Raw genomic sequence first — 16,239 nt, forward strand, 5'->3', positions numbered from 1 at the left:
TTCACGCTGTGTCAGTCTCCTGCAGCGTGAGATGGAAGAAGCCATGCAGAGCTGCCCCCCCCCCCCAATTTTGCTGCCTGAAGAGACAAAATGGCAGCCACCATTCCCCGCCTCACAAGCCAACCAAACTGATGGGCGAATCTTGCTTCAACGCAGAGCGACTGTGTCATGGCAGAAGGGTCCTTTGGAGGGCACTGGACAGGACACACCCAGCTCTGTTTTCCTGCAAAGGAAAATGGCTGGGGAGGACTGAGGGAGAACGGCAGGACGGAAGGCACTACTATAGCTGCTTCTCACAAGCCCCAGCTCCTGCCACCAGAGGCATCTTGCTCATTTGGTCCACTGGTAGGGCTGGCCCTGGCAGAAACACCCCCATCTTTCCTCATTCCGAGCTGGACTTTGCAGCCAACTGCAGACAGCATTTTTGCATGTGTGAAACCATTTGTGCTAATAACGCAGGACACTGTGATCTTCGGGCTGCTGCAGTCCAGAACTAGGTGTCTTTGGATAGGCTGTGCCGTATTACTAACCCTTTGGGATCAAGAGTTTTGGGAGCCTATGAAAAAAACATTCTGTCCTGCGATAGGCACAGAGCGTTCACTAGTAACTTTGGGCTTTGATTCTGAGACTTGTGTTAGTGTCAGCCATCGTCCCTTAAGGAATTATGTGAAATATTTTTAACTCCTTGGGCCTGCTTGCTCTGCATTAACTATAAAACAAACCTTTAACGGATGCTTGCTTACTAGACTTAAGCAGTGGCAAAACATCAAACAGCATGAGTTCCTGTGCACGTCTCTCTACTTTCTGTTCTAATAATCGGGGAAATTTTGTTTCTCCCCCACTGCATATTCTAGTTTAAATAACGGCGTAACCCTGTAATAACAGGATATTTGCTGCCTTGTGGGTACAAAAAGAACCTCCTTTTATTTATTGAGAACGCAGGTCATTTATTATCCTGGTGCCAGTAGAAATTCATGACAAACACAGAGTTCTAATAACTCGATATTTGTAACCCTATGTCTGCTCAGTGGACAGAAGAGTCTCTCTTGAGGGCTGGGCAGAGATAATGTAAAAGGGCAGTGCCTTGTTGGAGAGATTTTGTGTCTTATGTATTAGCGAGTTGAGATTCTGGCATTGCAGGAGGTTAGACTAGATGACCCTGCGGGTGCCTTCCAACTCTACAATTCTATGGCCCAGGGAGGAGTTCACAATACGACATTGGGGGCTCAGGGTGTCCATTGCACAAATTGTACCTCCAGCAGAGAAACCTTTTGCCAGAAAAAGAAAAAGGCCCTTGGCAGAGAGCTTTTGAAACAACCTCTTTAAAAGATGGCGGTGATTATTATAATGTGCTTCAGAAAATGATGGATGCTGTTGAAGACTGAGCATAAATGAATACTCATTATTATTTGCTTCTGGAGCGTGTGCCACATACTAGGTACCTATGGGAGGAATAAATACCTTCCAGTTGCTGTAATCAAGAACACATATTAGCAAAACAACAAGGCTTGTTGAAAGAAAACAGAATTCTGAGTTGGTAGAGTGTACTACACCGCTTCAGACTGCAGGAGGCTGGATGATTAAAAATAAATAAATTAACACTTCCAGGCCTAGCATGAGCCCAAGGCACCCCCAGTTAGCTGCCAGGGCCTCAGTACCCAACTGTTGCCCAAGGCCCGCTGTTGCCCAGCCCAGCCCAAGCCCCCTCTCCACTCCAGCACCAGGCAATCCACCGGCGCAAGCCTGGGAGCCACTTTTCAGATTTCCTACGATGTCTCTGATGTGGGCATTTGGTCAGATCCCTCTTGGAAGGTAGGTGGAAGGAACTGTGCTCATCAGCCTGTCACTGAAGCCACTGATTTCGGAACAGGCCCATCCTCTCACCCCTATAGCCCTCCACATGAAAAGCTGTGCTTATTAAAAAGTACTCTTCCCATCCATTTGCTGCTGCCTTTCCTGTTACACCACTGCTCTCCTCACCCCTCAGTCACCTTCCACAGAATCCCTGTTGTCCTTCCCTCCAAGTTTACCAGGCAGAAGCAGCAGTGGGGGTCCCCCATCTCTCCCCCTTACATCTAGCCCACGGCTGGCAATGCTCCAGGCAGCCACCATTTTATTTTCCTAAGACTGCTTCTGGGCCCACTGGTCTGCCCCAGGACTGGAATTGAAATATTTTTTTAAAAAAATGCAGGAGCGAGGTGCCACTTTAGGGATGGTTGGACTAATGTAAAATGGCACCATCCGTGCAACTACCAAAGCAGGAAATGCCTAATTAAAACTCTCAAGAGAGCCTTTTGCTGAATCGGGCTTGCTTCTGAGTAAATATTGTGGAAGGATATTTATTGGCTATGCTAGGGAGACAGGAATTGATGTAAAATATAGCACTGTATTAAGCGCTAATTCCACCTGCTAATTGCAGAAAAGCATCGCCTCAGCCGTAGAAGCAGCTCCATGGAGAATTCTTTCATAAAACATGCACTTAGGATAATATGACATGGCTGCTTTGCCTCCATCATAACTAATTAAATCCACTTAGTCCAGCCTAGCGGGTCCGAAGATCAGACTGATAAAAGGTTCTTATATTTCTGTCTAGTCTTCCTGCATGCCCTGGAATAAAATATCCATCCTAATATAAAATACCTTGCAATATTTTCTGCCTCCTCCAGACATGCCTTGTTTTTTCCCTCTCATTCACTGGATCCATTAGCCACGATTCCAGCTTCTTTTAGCTTCGGTCTTCAGGTAAAAGCAGAAAGGAATTTAAAGGTAACAATTCCCGTTTCATTCCGGCCTGAGATGGCACACACTTGTTAGTGAAATCTAGCTGCACCGTTGAGCAGAGCATTTAAAAGATACGATAGTTACAGAGGGAGCCTTTTTTTTTTTGTTTTTAAAATGTGCCTTTACTAAAAGGAAAATTCCAGAATAAAACCATGCTCCTTGTAATATGCTATTCTGCTGTCAAACAGTTTGTGCCACAAACAGTACCAAATTTGAAAGTGTCTTTGCTTAGTGAATAATATAACTGGCCACATGAAGAAGAAAACATTGTGATAAAGCTAGTTCTGGCTGATAGGATTCTTCATGTTTAATAGAATCTAGGTTTGATGGGGGCATCTCTGTAGGACACATATGGTTGGTGCAGAGCAGTGGAGGCGTTGAAAATAAACACACACACACACACACACACACACACTCTTATTTGCTTGTAAGATGAACTTTTGAAACTATTGCTTCTGCTGCTTCCTGACACTCATTTAGCAAAAACGTCCAACAATTTTGCTGTTATTATACAACTTATGGCTGTTCAGCTCATCGGTGAGTCGCCGCCAACATCTTCAGGTGATTTGGCTTCCGCTCAGTGCGATGTTTTTAAAATTTTGCGGTAGTTTCCTTTGCCCTACAAGCAGTTTGTTTATTCCTCAGGCAAATATTCTGCTACCTCTCTTCATTCTGCAGTGCTTGGCTATTTGCACATCTAACCTCGAAGTCAGAATGAGAAATACTGGTCCTTTACAAACACTATTTCTTTGAACAGAGCAATTCCACCACAGTACAATCATGCAAAGTAGGACAAAACCAGAGGTTGTGAGGTGGGGGAAAATTTTGCATGTTTTTATTAACTTTATAACAACAGAGGCACGCAGCGTGAAAAATACCACTTCAGGATAGTGTAGGCGTGAAATACTTTAATCAATTTACTATATCCTCTACACCTGTTGTAGAGAGGCCTCATTCTCATCGACGTGCTATATCTGAGTCTGCATCGTACCACTTCAGACTGAATACATATCCTGTACACACACAAATGTTTTAGCTCAGTCTTCTCCTTGCCGCACTAGTTTTCTACATGCAGGGACAAGGCTAGGCGTGACACCCCCAACATCTACTTTGCTGTAGGGAAACATTTCCACCCTGCTCTTCAGTTTATCCTTTACGTAAAGCCCCATCTGCAGGCAGAAGCCCATACACAAGATTGCTACTTTAGTCGGAACCAGACCTAAGTCACCAGCATTTACTAAGCAAAATGCCGATTCATGATTTCAGTATACAACATAAACATGTGTGAGATTAAAAACCACTGCTTAGCTTAATTTGATGTTGCTTGTATATAAAACAACAATACTCGGCACTAGAAACATGCTCATTGCCCGACAGTAAAATCTGGTATTTTCCCCTGTGGGCCACACTGAGGTGGCCTAATGACCTATGCCACTGTTTTTTTTCCTGACTCTTCTTGATAAAAGAGAAAGAGAGAGAGACAGAGAGTGCAGTCCTTGACTCATCACAGCTCACTCATCTGTCTTTTTAGAACTGCTGTGATTCTCTTCCTGGATTCATCTAGAGATGTTTTTCTGCTTGGGGACTGCAGCACAGGCAGAGCAGGCAAGCTTGCATTCATGCCGCTTTTGTACCTATTCGAGAGCGGTGCTTTAGTGGCTCTTGAAATCCCACAGTGTCCCGAGAATGTTATTCCTTTCCCACAGTTTGGGCTCCTCAGCCCGTGATTGCTGACCAATGCAGCGGAGGTTAGGCTGCCCTGACTGAGAGAACACTGTGACAATTGGAAGTTTCCACCGAGTTTCTTTAGCTCCACGACTTGTTCTTTGGCTTGAGCCAAGGCTTCGGTGAGCTCATACCGTTCCTCACACTCCCTGCGCACTGTGTCCTGGAGAAGAGCATTCTGCGAGCATAAAGAAACACATATTTCATAAGGCATTTGTCAGGGAAGACAAAAAGGAAAGGTATAAATATTGTGTGCTTTCTTCTTAAAACGTAGAGGACTCAAGGAACAGAGTGCACAGGCGACTATGCATTGTGTGCTGAAACGCTTGAAAACAGATAAGCAACGTATTCATGTCAGTAAAAGTATTGGCTGCCGCGTTCTTCTGCCTTGGGTGTGGTGACTGAACATCTGTGCCTGGGATGCAGAGAGGTACTTTAGAGTTCAGATGCGCTCAGGGCTCTCTAAAACTGTCTTTCCTTTGAACAGTGCAGAGTGCCATGACGCATCACAAACTGCTTTTGAAACTCACCTCAGCTTCAAAAGAGGTTTGCTTTTTGGGAAATGCTTGCTCCACTTGGTTCTTTGGCTAGACACAAAACTCTCCCTGGATACAACTTGATTAAAATACTATATACCACTATTCATTTTTTAAAATACCAAATATACAAAAAAACAACAACACGTAGTCAAAAGGTAACTTAGGCAAGAAGAACCTACTGCACAAATGTAAGATTTGGGGGGGGGGGGCAACCTGGCTTTCCAGTAGTACATGTGGAAAGGATCTAGGGGTCTTAGTAGACCACAAACATAATAGGAGTCAACACACTGATGCAGCAGCAAAAAAGCTAAGGCTATTCTAACAGATGTACAGTGTCTCAATCAAGGGAACAACAACAATTTTATTTATATGCCACCCATCTGAATGAGTTGCCTCAGCCCCTCTGAGTGACTCCCAACAAAATATTTAGAACTCAATAAAGAATCAAACATTAAAAGCTTCTCTATACAGGGCTGCCTTCAGAAGTCTTCTAAAAATCAAATAGTTGTTTATTTCTTTGACATCTGATGGGAGGGCGTTCCACAGGGTGGATGCCACTACCAAGAAGGCCCTCTGCCTGGTTCCCTGTACCTCCAGAAGGCCCTCAGAGCTAGACATCAGTGTCCGGGATGAACAGTGGGGTTGGAGGCGGTCCTTCAGGTATACAGGCCTGAGGCTGTTTAGGGCTTTAAAGGTTAATACCAACACTTTGAATTGTGCTCAGAAATGTACTGGGAGCAAATGCACCAGTGTTATATGGTCCTTGGCAGTAATCCTTTGTATGCGAATTGTGATATTGTTGAGTGTGAGTAGTTTATGTTTGAGTGACTGGTCGATAAGACAAAATGTATGAGGCAGTGAAAGGTTCTGGTGGCTGTGCGGACTGCTGAGTGAGATTGGCAAGTTGCATGAAAGTGTGCTATATTGCTTGAATAATCTTCATCATGCTGCCTTATTAATGCTCTCTGTTTTTATCTGTATGGATATTCTTTGTACATTTGTTCTCTTATGTAAATTATTTGACATGGTTTTTATTGTACAGTAGTACCTTGGTTTAAGAACAGCTTAGTTTATGAGCAAACCCGGAAGTAGGTGTTTCGGTTTGTGAACTTTGCCTTGGAATAAGAATTCCGCTTCCTGTTGAGTGTGTTCCATTTGTAAATTGAGTCCCCCGCTGCTATGCGAAAGCACGCCTTGGTTTAAGAATGCCTTGGTTTAAGAATGGACTTCCAGAACGGATTAAGTTTGTAAACCAAGGTACCATTGTACTTATTATGTGTGTGTATATGTTTGTGTGTCTCATTCATACACTCTCTCTCTCTAAATCAGTGGTGCCCAAACTTTTTTCAAGGAGGGCCAGATTTGATGAAGTGAAGGGCCGTGAGGGCCAACCAAAGTTGTTGCGCTTTTTTTTAGGATTGAAATTGTTGAGCTTTTTTTTTTTTTTTTTTAGGGTTGAAGTTGTTGAGGAATGGGCCGGATTAGGCCCCCGAAACGGACTGTGGTAGAGCTTTTGGCCAACAAGGGAATCAAAGGTGTGCTAAAGGTGGGAAAGGAGATTGCAGAGGAGCTGAAGGGATTATTTGCATCTGTCTTCAGAGCAGAAGACTTGCGAGTAACATAAAAGTAATAAGGTGAAACAGGAGAGATGCGAGCCGGGAAGAGTGTGTCATCCCTTTGGCCCAGGCGAGGCGGCGGCGGCGGCTGCTGGACGACCTCCTCGCCCGTCTCCACGTGAGGGAAACGCAGCGTTGGCGTCGGGGCACCTCCGGCGGAGCAAGCCCGCTGACCTTCGCCTTCCCCTCCGCCTTCCTCCTTTTCGCCGCTCCGCCTGCGCCTCCGCTGCCTCCCGCTCTCGGCTGGCCCTCCTAGGCGTCGGGCTCCGAGGGCGATGGCGCCCCTCGTCGGCCCCACTCCACCACGCCCATCTGCAGCACGGGCCCCGCCGCCGCGCTCCCGCCAGCCGCCCTGGCTGCTTCGCCCGCCTCCTCCTCGGGCTCGAAGCCCGGGTTGTCCCGGCTTCAGGCCTGCCTCGAGCAAGACGAGAGCGGCGGCGGCGGCGAGTAAGACGAAGGAGGAGGAGAAGGAGAAGAAGCGCCGACGACAACTCCGCCGCTGCTGCCCAGCAGGTCCCACAGCCGCCCCAGCTCCAGATGCTCCAGGCCGTCGGGAGGGCAAAGTCCCGCCATGGCCCCCCGACCCTGGACGAAGGCCGCCGCCACCTCAGAAATTTTCTCTCAGGCCGGCCGAGTAACGGCGCGGGAAGGGAGCGCCTTCGCTTTCTCCACCGCCCGCCTTCCAGCCCCCATCCCCGCCCACAGCGCGCCACCTCGCGGGGGGAAGCGGGCAGGCCAGGCTGGCGGCTACACGGGCCACATGACGAGGTCTGGCGGGCCGGATTCGGCCCGCGGGCCTTGTGTTTGACACCCGTGCCCTAGGACAAGGAGGATGAAACTGTGGTCCTCCAGTTGTTGTTGGACTACAACTCCCATCCTGGCTGGCCACTGGCCATCCTAGCTGGGGCTGATGGGAGTTGGAGTCCAACAACATCTGTAGGGCCACAGGTTCCCCATACCTGATTTTTGTTTCTATCCATTGATCAGTACTGTGGCAGAGGATCTCACTACAGTCCCTATCTGAATTGCCCCTTTGCATCCATGCTGGCTATTCATGTTTTAGAAAAGGGCTTATTCACATAAGGGCTAAAGACATTAATATTGTCTTGTTGGGCCCTTAGGTTGCCTTATCTGCAGTACCCTTTCCAAAATATGGCATGAATTTGTAGAAAGGGATGTAATCACCCTGAGATGGCTTATGTCCCTGCATAGGCTTATCTTGCCTGATCTCAGATGGCTGCCATTTTGTGAACTCTTTTTGATTTTGGTGTTTGGCTTCTCAAATGTTTCATACTCTCAGGAATCTGAGCTATTTAAATCTTTTTTAAAGAAACCTCCCAGTTCTTAGCCTCTTTTTGGGTGTATTAGTGTTTTGATTTTTTCACTGTTTAATTATTTTATTATAAGCTACCTTGGGCATTTTTAAAAACCAAAAACTGGGGTACAAATTACTTTTAATAAGTAATCCAATCAGTTGTCACAAAGAAAATTAGCACGTCCCATCTGGATTGATATTTTTTGACATCTGGCTCATAATTCCCACCCACAGCTGAGTCTTTGGGGTTTATTCTGTTTTGGAATATTCTATTTTGGAATGTCTTGTTCTGGCCTATGTACTACTATTCCTACTATATTTTGCAAGATTCAAGGTCACTACCACAGTCTGACTGAACTTGACAGCTACATTTCACAGGGCACTTTTATTGTGTCTGGGGCACTTTGTCTGCGGTTAGCAGAGAACTCCCTGGAGACTTCAAAAGGATATGTGCTCTTTGTTGGAAGAGAAGTGGGAGCAGAGGGAAATGTGAACACAGCTTCTGTTGAGGGTCATGCACAGAGTGAGACAACTTTGGTCAATCTGCGGCCCTGACTACTGCTACCACAAAGGATGCCTTCACCCTGGGGCCAAACCCCAGGAATGATGTTGCCATGGATTTTACTGCATCATTGTTGCTGTTTCTACGGGCTGATAAAATTCCATGAATATGTCCCAAGAGAAAGGTTTCCTTAGATCCTCATACTCTTGGGCTTGGTTCAATTCCCTATATTCCTGGTTGTATCCTATATCCCTATATTCCTGGTTGTATCCTATATCCCTATATTCCTGGTTGTGAGTTCACACACAATGGCTCATCACTTGATGGCAGCAACACTCAAATGTGTGAAAGTCACTGCAGCTCAAATGCTACACAAAGATGTACCTCTTCCAAAAATTTTGTTTCGTCTGACATGACATTTATCAGTGGAGCCAGTTCTGAACAGACAGCTATGGGTGCTTTCAAGTGATGAGCAATGATAACTTTTTGCATGTTGCTCTGAACATATGAAAGTCAGCAGCATTGTGCAGTGTCCCTGCTCTGGACCTCCCTGTGCCTGACTGTCTGCAAAGAACTTGGTTGGCGTCCATCTGTCTTGGGAGGTAATGGAGGAGTGCGCCTTTGTGGCTGAAAACAAACTGTTGGAAGGTTACAGTGTCTGCTGTGGCTGTAGAGACCAATATGGGAGAGACATGTTTTGTTGTAGCTAGGGCAGATGAAGGCATCCGGTTGTGTTGCTAGAGATGCACCATGGTATTTCTTCTCTCTGCGCTCCTCCCAGCAAGGTCAGTATGTGCAACCCCACTCCCCTCTTCCACATGTTCAACATAACGGGCTTAACAATCCTAATGCAACAAACCACTGTTTGTTCAACCAGGAACAAGCTCTGTGCCTGATGATCCCTCCATCTCTTCCATTGTGTCTTAACTGAACACTTCCTTATTTCTTAACACAGTTTCCCATGATGTCCAAACCGGGAAACTGTGTTTTGAAAGATCCCTACATACCAGGACATCAAAACGCAAGTTGATCTTGGTTAGATATTCTAGTTTTTGGCTCTGATGTCATGGATGACCATGTACACATTAAGCAACCAGGAAGGTGCACAAGAGAGGAGGAAAAGGTTGGGGAAGAAAGACTGTGCAGATTCGTGGCTTGCTCCCTAGTTTGTTGGACTAGGATGGTTAGGTCTCAACCAAGACAAGGCATGTAAAGGACTTAAGAGATGAGACATTCAATTGTGAACCCTGGTTGAATTCATACCTCCTCTTGAACCTGATTCATTTTCTGAATCAACTGTGTTTGCTCTTGAGTCAGTTTTTCCAGCTCATAAGTTTTCTTCTTTATTTCTTCTCTCATGTCTTCTGTCACTGAAAGATGGGCGCTCTGTTCCTCCTGCAGCTGGAGTTCAAGCATGGCAACTTGTTTTTTTAAACTTTGCCATTCCTCCTCTCTCTCTCGGTGCTTCTCTGTAAGCTTGATCTGGGCTTCACGGAGCTTCTTTTCAAGGGTGCCCACTTCCATCTTCAGGCTATTCGTGGCACTTGATATCAATGCAGGTATCTGAAAGACAAATAATGACATTCATTGGTTTGCAAGGCGTGATGGCAAGGCACCCCTTTGGTTAAGCACATTTTCAGTAGGGTTAAGTGGGGTTTCAAAAGACGGAGAAAGATGTGAAATCATCACTTCATAAATCAGCAGTGCTAACAATAGTTCAGATAAAATGTGTAGCCTTTTTTTCTTTAAAAAGGGGTGGGTTTTTCCAGTTTATTGTGGACTTGATGCTTGCACATTTTACACCGTGGACCTACACAATATTGTCCTCCTTAAAATGCCATTAAGTATTATTTTCCCATTTAATCAGGATTTACCTTTTCAAGGGGGGGGGACTAGATGTTGAAAGGAAAAGCAGAATGGCATATCTGGTTTAAAGTGGGGGCACGGGACAGCATCTTGATGAGGATAATGTTTTGTGGAAGATGCAAAAAATGTGCATTATTATTATTATTATTGCCTCACCTTTTTCCTAATGGGACTCAAGATAAAGATAAAAACAAGAATTGCAAAAAACATAGAAAATAATAATAATAAAAAACAATTAAACCATGACAGAATTAAAACTATATACATATATAATATCTGTTTAAATCCAAGTCCACGATAAACAGCTGTGTGGGCATGCCTGTTCTTTATGTAAGTGTATTACTGCACTAGGACAAGAGAGAGAGCAAATTGCACTAGATCAAGGACAGATCACAAATGAATGAACAAGGAATATTTATTAGGTTGCATATTTTATTCATTAATTTACTTTGCTTTCTAATAAACAAATAAAATAAATGGCGAAGAACTAAAAAGATCAATAAATAATGTAGCAGAAAAGTTTTAAGTATCCAGAAGTCAGCACTGAGATAGAAGGTTTTGCTCATAGAAAGCCTTGCAGAACAAGCAAACAAACAAACAAGCCTTTGTGACATGTCTGAAGACTGTGTATGAAGAGGGGATGTTAGCTGCTGGATTTTCTCAGGGAGGCAATTCCATAATGGAGCCTGTCCAATGAAAAGGCCCTGTTCCCGGTGACTGCCAATCTGATCTTAACAAATGACAAGCTCTGCAAAGCAGATCCTGCTTCTCAAATCCAGAAATTCTGAGGTGATCCTTGCCAAGTGAGCTGCAGTGCTGCACAAAGGCATGGCGGGGGCTGTGAGAGAAGACAGTGCCTGTTCCCCTCTACAGAGGTGGCTGCCAATGGCTTCTCAACCTCCTTTACTTTTCTGGTCTTACTCGGGGTTGCTGTATTTCAAAAAATGAAAATTCAGACACAAAAGTTGTTGAGGGTTGGGTTTTTTGGGCAAAGTTGCTATATACGCTCAGGTTTCCCTGGACGTTTTTACCGATTTCTGCAAATTCCGCCCAGCCACTATTTCTGATGGGCGAATCCCGGCTATGACTGGGAAATTCTGGACATATGGCAGCGCCAATCCTATCTTCTTCCCAGCCAGCTTCTCTTTCATTGAAGAGGAAATGTCCTTTTTTGAGGGTGGCGGGTGTAGAAGGAAGAAACTCCTAGCCACCTTGCATACAAAAGGTAAGACACACCTCTTCCTCACAAAAATGTGAAGAATTTGCTTTCCCCCACCTCCAGCCAACTGGATTAGGGGGAGAGTTCATTCCCTCTCCAAAGCTTACAAAAATCACTGGGAAGATACTTGGGTCCAGCACTATTGGAGATGGAACCTGGAACTTTCTGCATATTCTCCTCTATTGAACTTTGATCACTTCCCCCTTCCCGGCCCCAAATATGATCTTTATGCATTTTCAAAACAGAAGAGGCCAGAGCAATAAAATAAAAATTGGGTTAGGAATTTGGGGCTTATACCAAAATGTAACACTGCATTGCACATTCTTTTATCATTTGATAATCAGAATTTACTTCAAGCACATAGACATGTGAGAATTACCCTGTTTACATGATCAGTTTTCCTGGGACAGCCACCATAGAAGTCACTTTGGACTCTTTGAAGTATCAGCCTCAAGGGGCAGAGCTCAAGAAGTAAAATGAATGGAAAGAGGGTTCCTGACTCATTTCTTTTCTGAAGTGGGATAAATGTGTTTAACAGCAGAGCTGCTGCCTCTGATTGATGGATTTCACAGTCACACAGAAGAACATTGTGATCTGTAAAAGTCCGAAGGGAGTCGCAAAAGGGTGTGCCTGAGACTCCCAGGGATTCCTCAAATTTTGTAGACAGGATTACAACTCGGAAATGACAATCTGGGCGTCTTGACTCTATAAACAAGTCCAGTTTGAGCAACATGCTGTAACTAAAACATTCTTTTGCTGCTTGCCCATGTCAACAATAACTATTGATTCTGGGATTGTTTATTGATGTCAGCTCTAAATCTTCAAAACCTAGACTGTGACTCTGTCTGTGTCTAACACCCTGACTGTATCTAACCGCCCCATGGTATCATTTGATCTACATGATGAAATTAAGTGAATTCCCCCCTGCCCAGTGCATTTGTCAAAATCCCAAAGCAGTTTCTTTCTAGTTGCTAAAACCTTAAGGTGTAGCTGGTCATCGTGATCTTTCTGATATTTTGCAATCAATTCCTGATGCTTTTGTTTCTCAATTTCTAGTTCCATTCTGGCTTCCTCTTTGAGGCTGAGAATCTCCTCTTTGTGATGAGCTTGTTCCTTTGCTCTATCAGCTTTGATCTAGAAAGCAAAAAACCTGGGTGTCAGTAAGTATCTGTTCAACTCGTGTCTTGTTTTACATTGAACGTACAGGCACCCAATTCAGAAAAAGGGGGTGGTAAAAAATTCTGTTAATCAAGATGAACAGCCTGTATGTATCTATTTATATCTATAAATTTTCATTGGTACAAAGCATGCAAAACCATAATATATATATAATGCTAATCACAGAGAAATATAAAAGCTGTTGTTGCCATCTGAAGTGCCTGATGCACCACTGGTCTCTAAACTTCACACAGCCAGCTAATCTTATGCATGTTTACTTGGAAACAAGTACCTCCTTGCTTGATGATGCTCGGTTCCAGTTAGTGTGCAGATGATTGCAGTCTAAGCTCCATTCCAATTGTTTTCAATAGAACTTAAGTGCATCCCAACATATTGTTTTGATGATCTGAATATGGGTTGTATTGCTAAGAGTGAATCATTAACACAGTGATTTTGCCTAAAGAGTTGCTTAAATGGGTTCAGGGATTTGTTCCCTGGTGACTCTCACCTCCAAAATGCAACACCCCTCAAAGCTAGAAGGCAATGCACAGAAACAGCTTGAAGCCAGTCTGAAGAACGAATTTGGGGAGAGGGAATGGTGGGACATTTGTCTGTGGAAGGTGAAGTACGGGCTCTTTCTGGAAATCTTAAAAACTGTTAAACACGTCTCTTTGCTTCCATTTGCATAGGTGAAAATAGTCTCCACTATTCTTTCCCCCTCTCTCCCAACAGAACCTAACCTCTGTAATGTAACCTCAGGAATTTCTCATTGCTCAAGGAAGTGAGAGCACACCCAGAACTTTTGCTTGCTCTGAAAAGCTTTATTTCGATTATATCTCAAAGGCAAATTAGCAGAATGACTGGAGCCCACACAAAAGGATGGTCTCGTTATTGCAGCTTTCTAATCAGAGATTCACACCTTGGCGCACTCTCAAGCTCTCATTATGAGAATTTCATGAACATTTACGAGAAATGTCAACATTTTTTGGCACAGACAAGCAGTGGGGGAGCTCCAGCCTTTCAACCTGGCAGCTGTACAGATTTGGCCCACAAGGCAGTTTGGTGCAAGCCATACCCACGTTCCCAACACTTGATATAATGTCAAATGTGGAGCAAGTTGAAGACACGGATGAAAAGGAACATGGCGGCAAAGGACTATCAGGAGTCTTTAAATGCACCTTCAATAGTTCCTTGGCATGCAGGGCTTATACTTGATGCCTTTTAAATGTGCCCTTGCCCTCTGCTATGCTCATTTTGCTGGGCTGATGCCCAACCTAGAAAGAACCCGAACCCCAGTCAAATTGAGTACTGCTGGACATCTCTTTGGGGAAAGAGGGGAGCACAGCCTCAACTCCCAGATCAGGCTTTTTAACCCTGTGAAATGTGTGGGCAGCACCCATTCTGTGTATACTTCTGCTTACAAATCAGGATAATTGTGTTTTTCCTATCAGGACATCGCCTCTGTGCTGGTAAAGAAGTGGACCTCATCACTGCTGAAGTGCAGCACAAGTGTTTATTATATGTTGCATGTGCAGGTCAGGGAAGTAGCTGAAGTACACTTAAACATTACCAATGAAATGAAATGAAAGTTGACTGGCAGTATTGACACATCACTGGAAACTACTCTCAGGATGAAAATGTTTCCCATTTAGCAAACACCTGAAATCAGGGGAACTAATAACCATAATAATGAGGATTCGGAAAGACATTTCTCAATTATCTTGTTCAAGTTGCATAGCAACAATTGATTTCTTCTACTTGCAGAGCATTTTTATAACTCCGTGCATTAAATGCCAAAACACCACTCGAAGCAACTTAATTTTAAAAGAGAATTTTTCCCATTTAACAAAATATGTGGATTGATTTTTTTATAAAATAAAGGGAACACATTATGCCTATGTAATGGCACAATGACCCAAGAAAAATACAGCAACATCTCTTTGGTCTGATGAGAGCATTTTCAGAACACTTGACATTCAGCACATTTTAATACTGGTTAGCAAATCTAAGTGCTGTCTCTTATTTCTGTTAGTTCTTTATCCATTTTAAATGTCAAGCTGCACAACAAATTATGATGGTGCAAACAGAGTGACCTCATGCTAAAATTATATCCTATATGTGAGAAATTAAGTTGTTTAGGACAGCTTGATATATTTATTAATAAAAGCCTAAAATGATGATGAATGTGTATAATCTGTGCCTACTGGGATAAAAGATGTGAACATTAAGAGCCTGGCATTGAAAGCTTGGGGTTTAATGACCAATCATGAGTAAAGAACATAAGTAGACTTTTGAGGAAGTTGTTTGAAACAAAAGATTGCAGATCCCTCAGCCCAGACACCTGAATAGAAGACAGAGAACAGCTGTCTAATATAGAACTTATTCACATTATCAAGTCTGTAGATGAGCCATTATATGTTTGTTATAATCATGAAAACGAGGCACCACAGAAAGAACCTGCAAAAAACCCTGATGGCATTCAGTGGAGTAAGTTCACACATTCAACTGCAAGTAACCAAGTGATGCATGTGTGAACTGCTCAAAGAGGGTTTTAAAAACCAACATATCAGCATGTCTGAGGTTTATTGCATGAACAAGCAGTGTGGTTTGCAAGAAGTGGAGGAGACCAACAGCAGATTCTTCACGGTGAGAAAGAGTTCAAAAGGAGACTCGCCACTTCGATACTTCAGTAATTAATATATAAATACCTTAAACAAATAAACAAATTGTCAGCACTTTCCATAGCCAGTCAATAGGTGACACAGTTCTGCTTGTATTAGATTAGGAACTGGAGGAAAGTTGGGCACTAATATTTTCAGGAGGTCCCACACTAGTGTATAGAGCTGTGTTTGCCTGTTGCCCTGCAGATTTTTTTGACTACAACCCCCACCACACCTGAGGGCACCAGGCTGGCAAGGGCTGATACAGAGGGTCTGAGATATGTTTTGTCTCAGCTGAGGGATCCTAGCTCACCTTCCCAGACAAATGTTGCCTTTTGCTTCAAATATGGTGATGAACACACAAAATGCCAGTGGAAGTGTGCTCCCTGGTCACATAACGGCCGAATATTTTGAGTCATGCGTTTTATAGCATTGGGTCTTTAAGCAGAAATGCTAACCCTGCCTCTCCTGCTTTTACATTCACCATGTTTTTAAAAATGCCATACGCTGCCCTGTGTTTCTGTGGAGTTGTATGTTGGAATAAACATTTTAAATAAATAAATCAGTATTTTTTTGTACAGTAACCTTAATTTCGGATGAAAAAATATGAAAGCGTAGCTGAACAGAAGCTGTTAGGAAATGAGTGTCGGGCACATTTGCCTGACAACTGACTGAAGTTGGAGAAAACAAATAAACGTGACACTGGAAATCCAGTATTACCTTTTCCTGCCAGTTCTTTTCCTTCAGCACCTTCTGCCTCAATGTTTCCTGCAGTTGCTCCATTCTGCTCGAATGGGAAATCAGCAGAGACTCCCTAAATATGACAAATATCCATGAACACCAGAGTTTCTATGGAAA

The 16,239-nt window shown here is 43.8% G+C and overlaps 1 protein-coding gene across 8 annotated transcripts in view; it reads right to left on the reverse strand.

Annotated features, from left to right (window-relative positions):
• Window positions 1–3,586: 3,586 nt before the first annotated feature.
• Window positions 3,587–16,239, reverse strand: part of LEKR1 (leucine, glutamate and lysine rich 1) — a 64,998-nt gene continuing 52,345 nt past the window's right edge. For all 8 annotated transcript variants that reach the window (XM_083442746.1, XM_083442750.1, XM_083442747.1 and 5 more), the window contains 4 exons: window positions 16,102–16,195; window positions 12,542–12,697; window positions 9,742–10,041; window positions 3,587–4,684 (listed from right to left, as the gene is read on the reverse strand). In XM_083442746.1, the coding sequence (XP_083298872.1) occupies window positions 4,286–4,684; window positions 9,742–10,041; window positions 12,542–12,697; window positions 16,102–16,195 (949 nt within the window). In that variant the 3' untranslated portion in view covers window positions 3,587–4,285. The remainder of the gene's footprint in view (window positions 4,685–9,741; window positions 10,042–12,541; window positions 12,698–16,101; window positions 16,196–16,239) is intronic.

Source organism: Podarcis tiliguerta (genome assembly GCF_965153285.1).
Source record: "Podarcis tiliguerta genome assembly, chromosome: 5".
Lineage (NCBI taxonomy): Eukaryota > Metazoa > Chordata > Lepidosauria > Squamata > Lacertidae > Podarcis > Podarcis tiliguerta.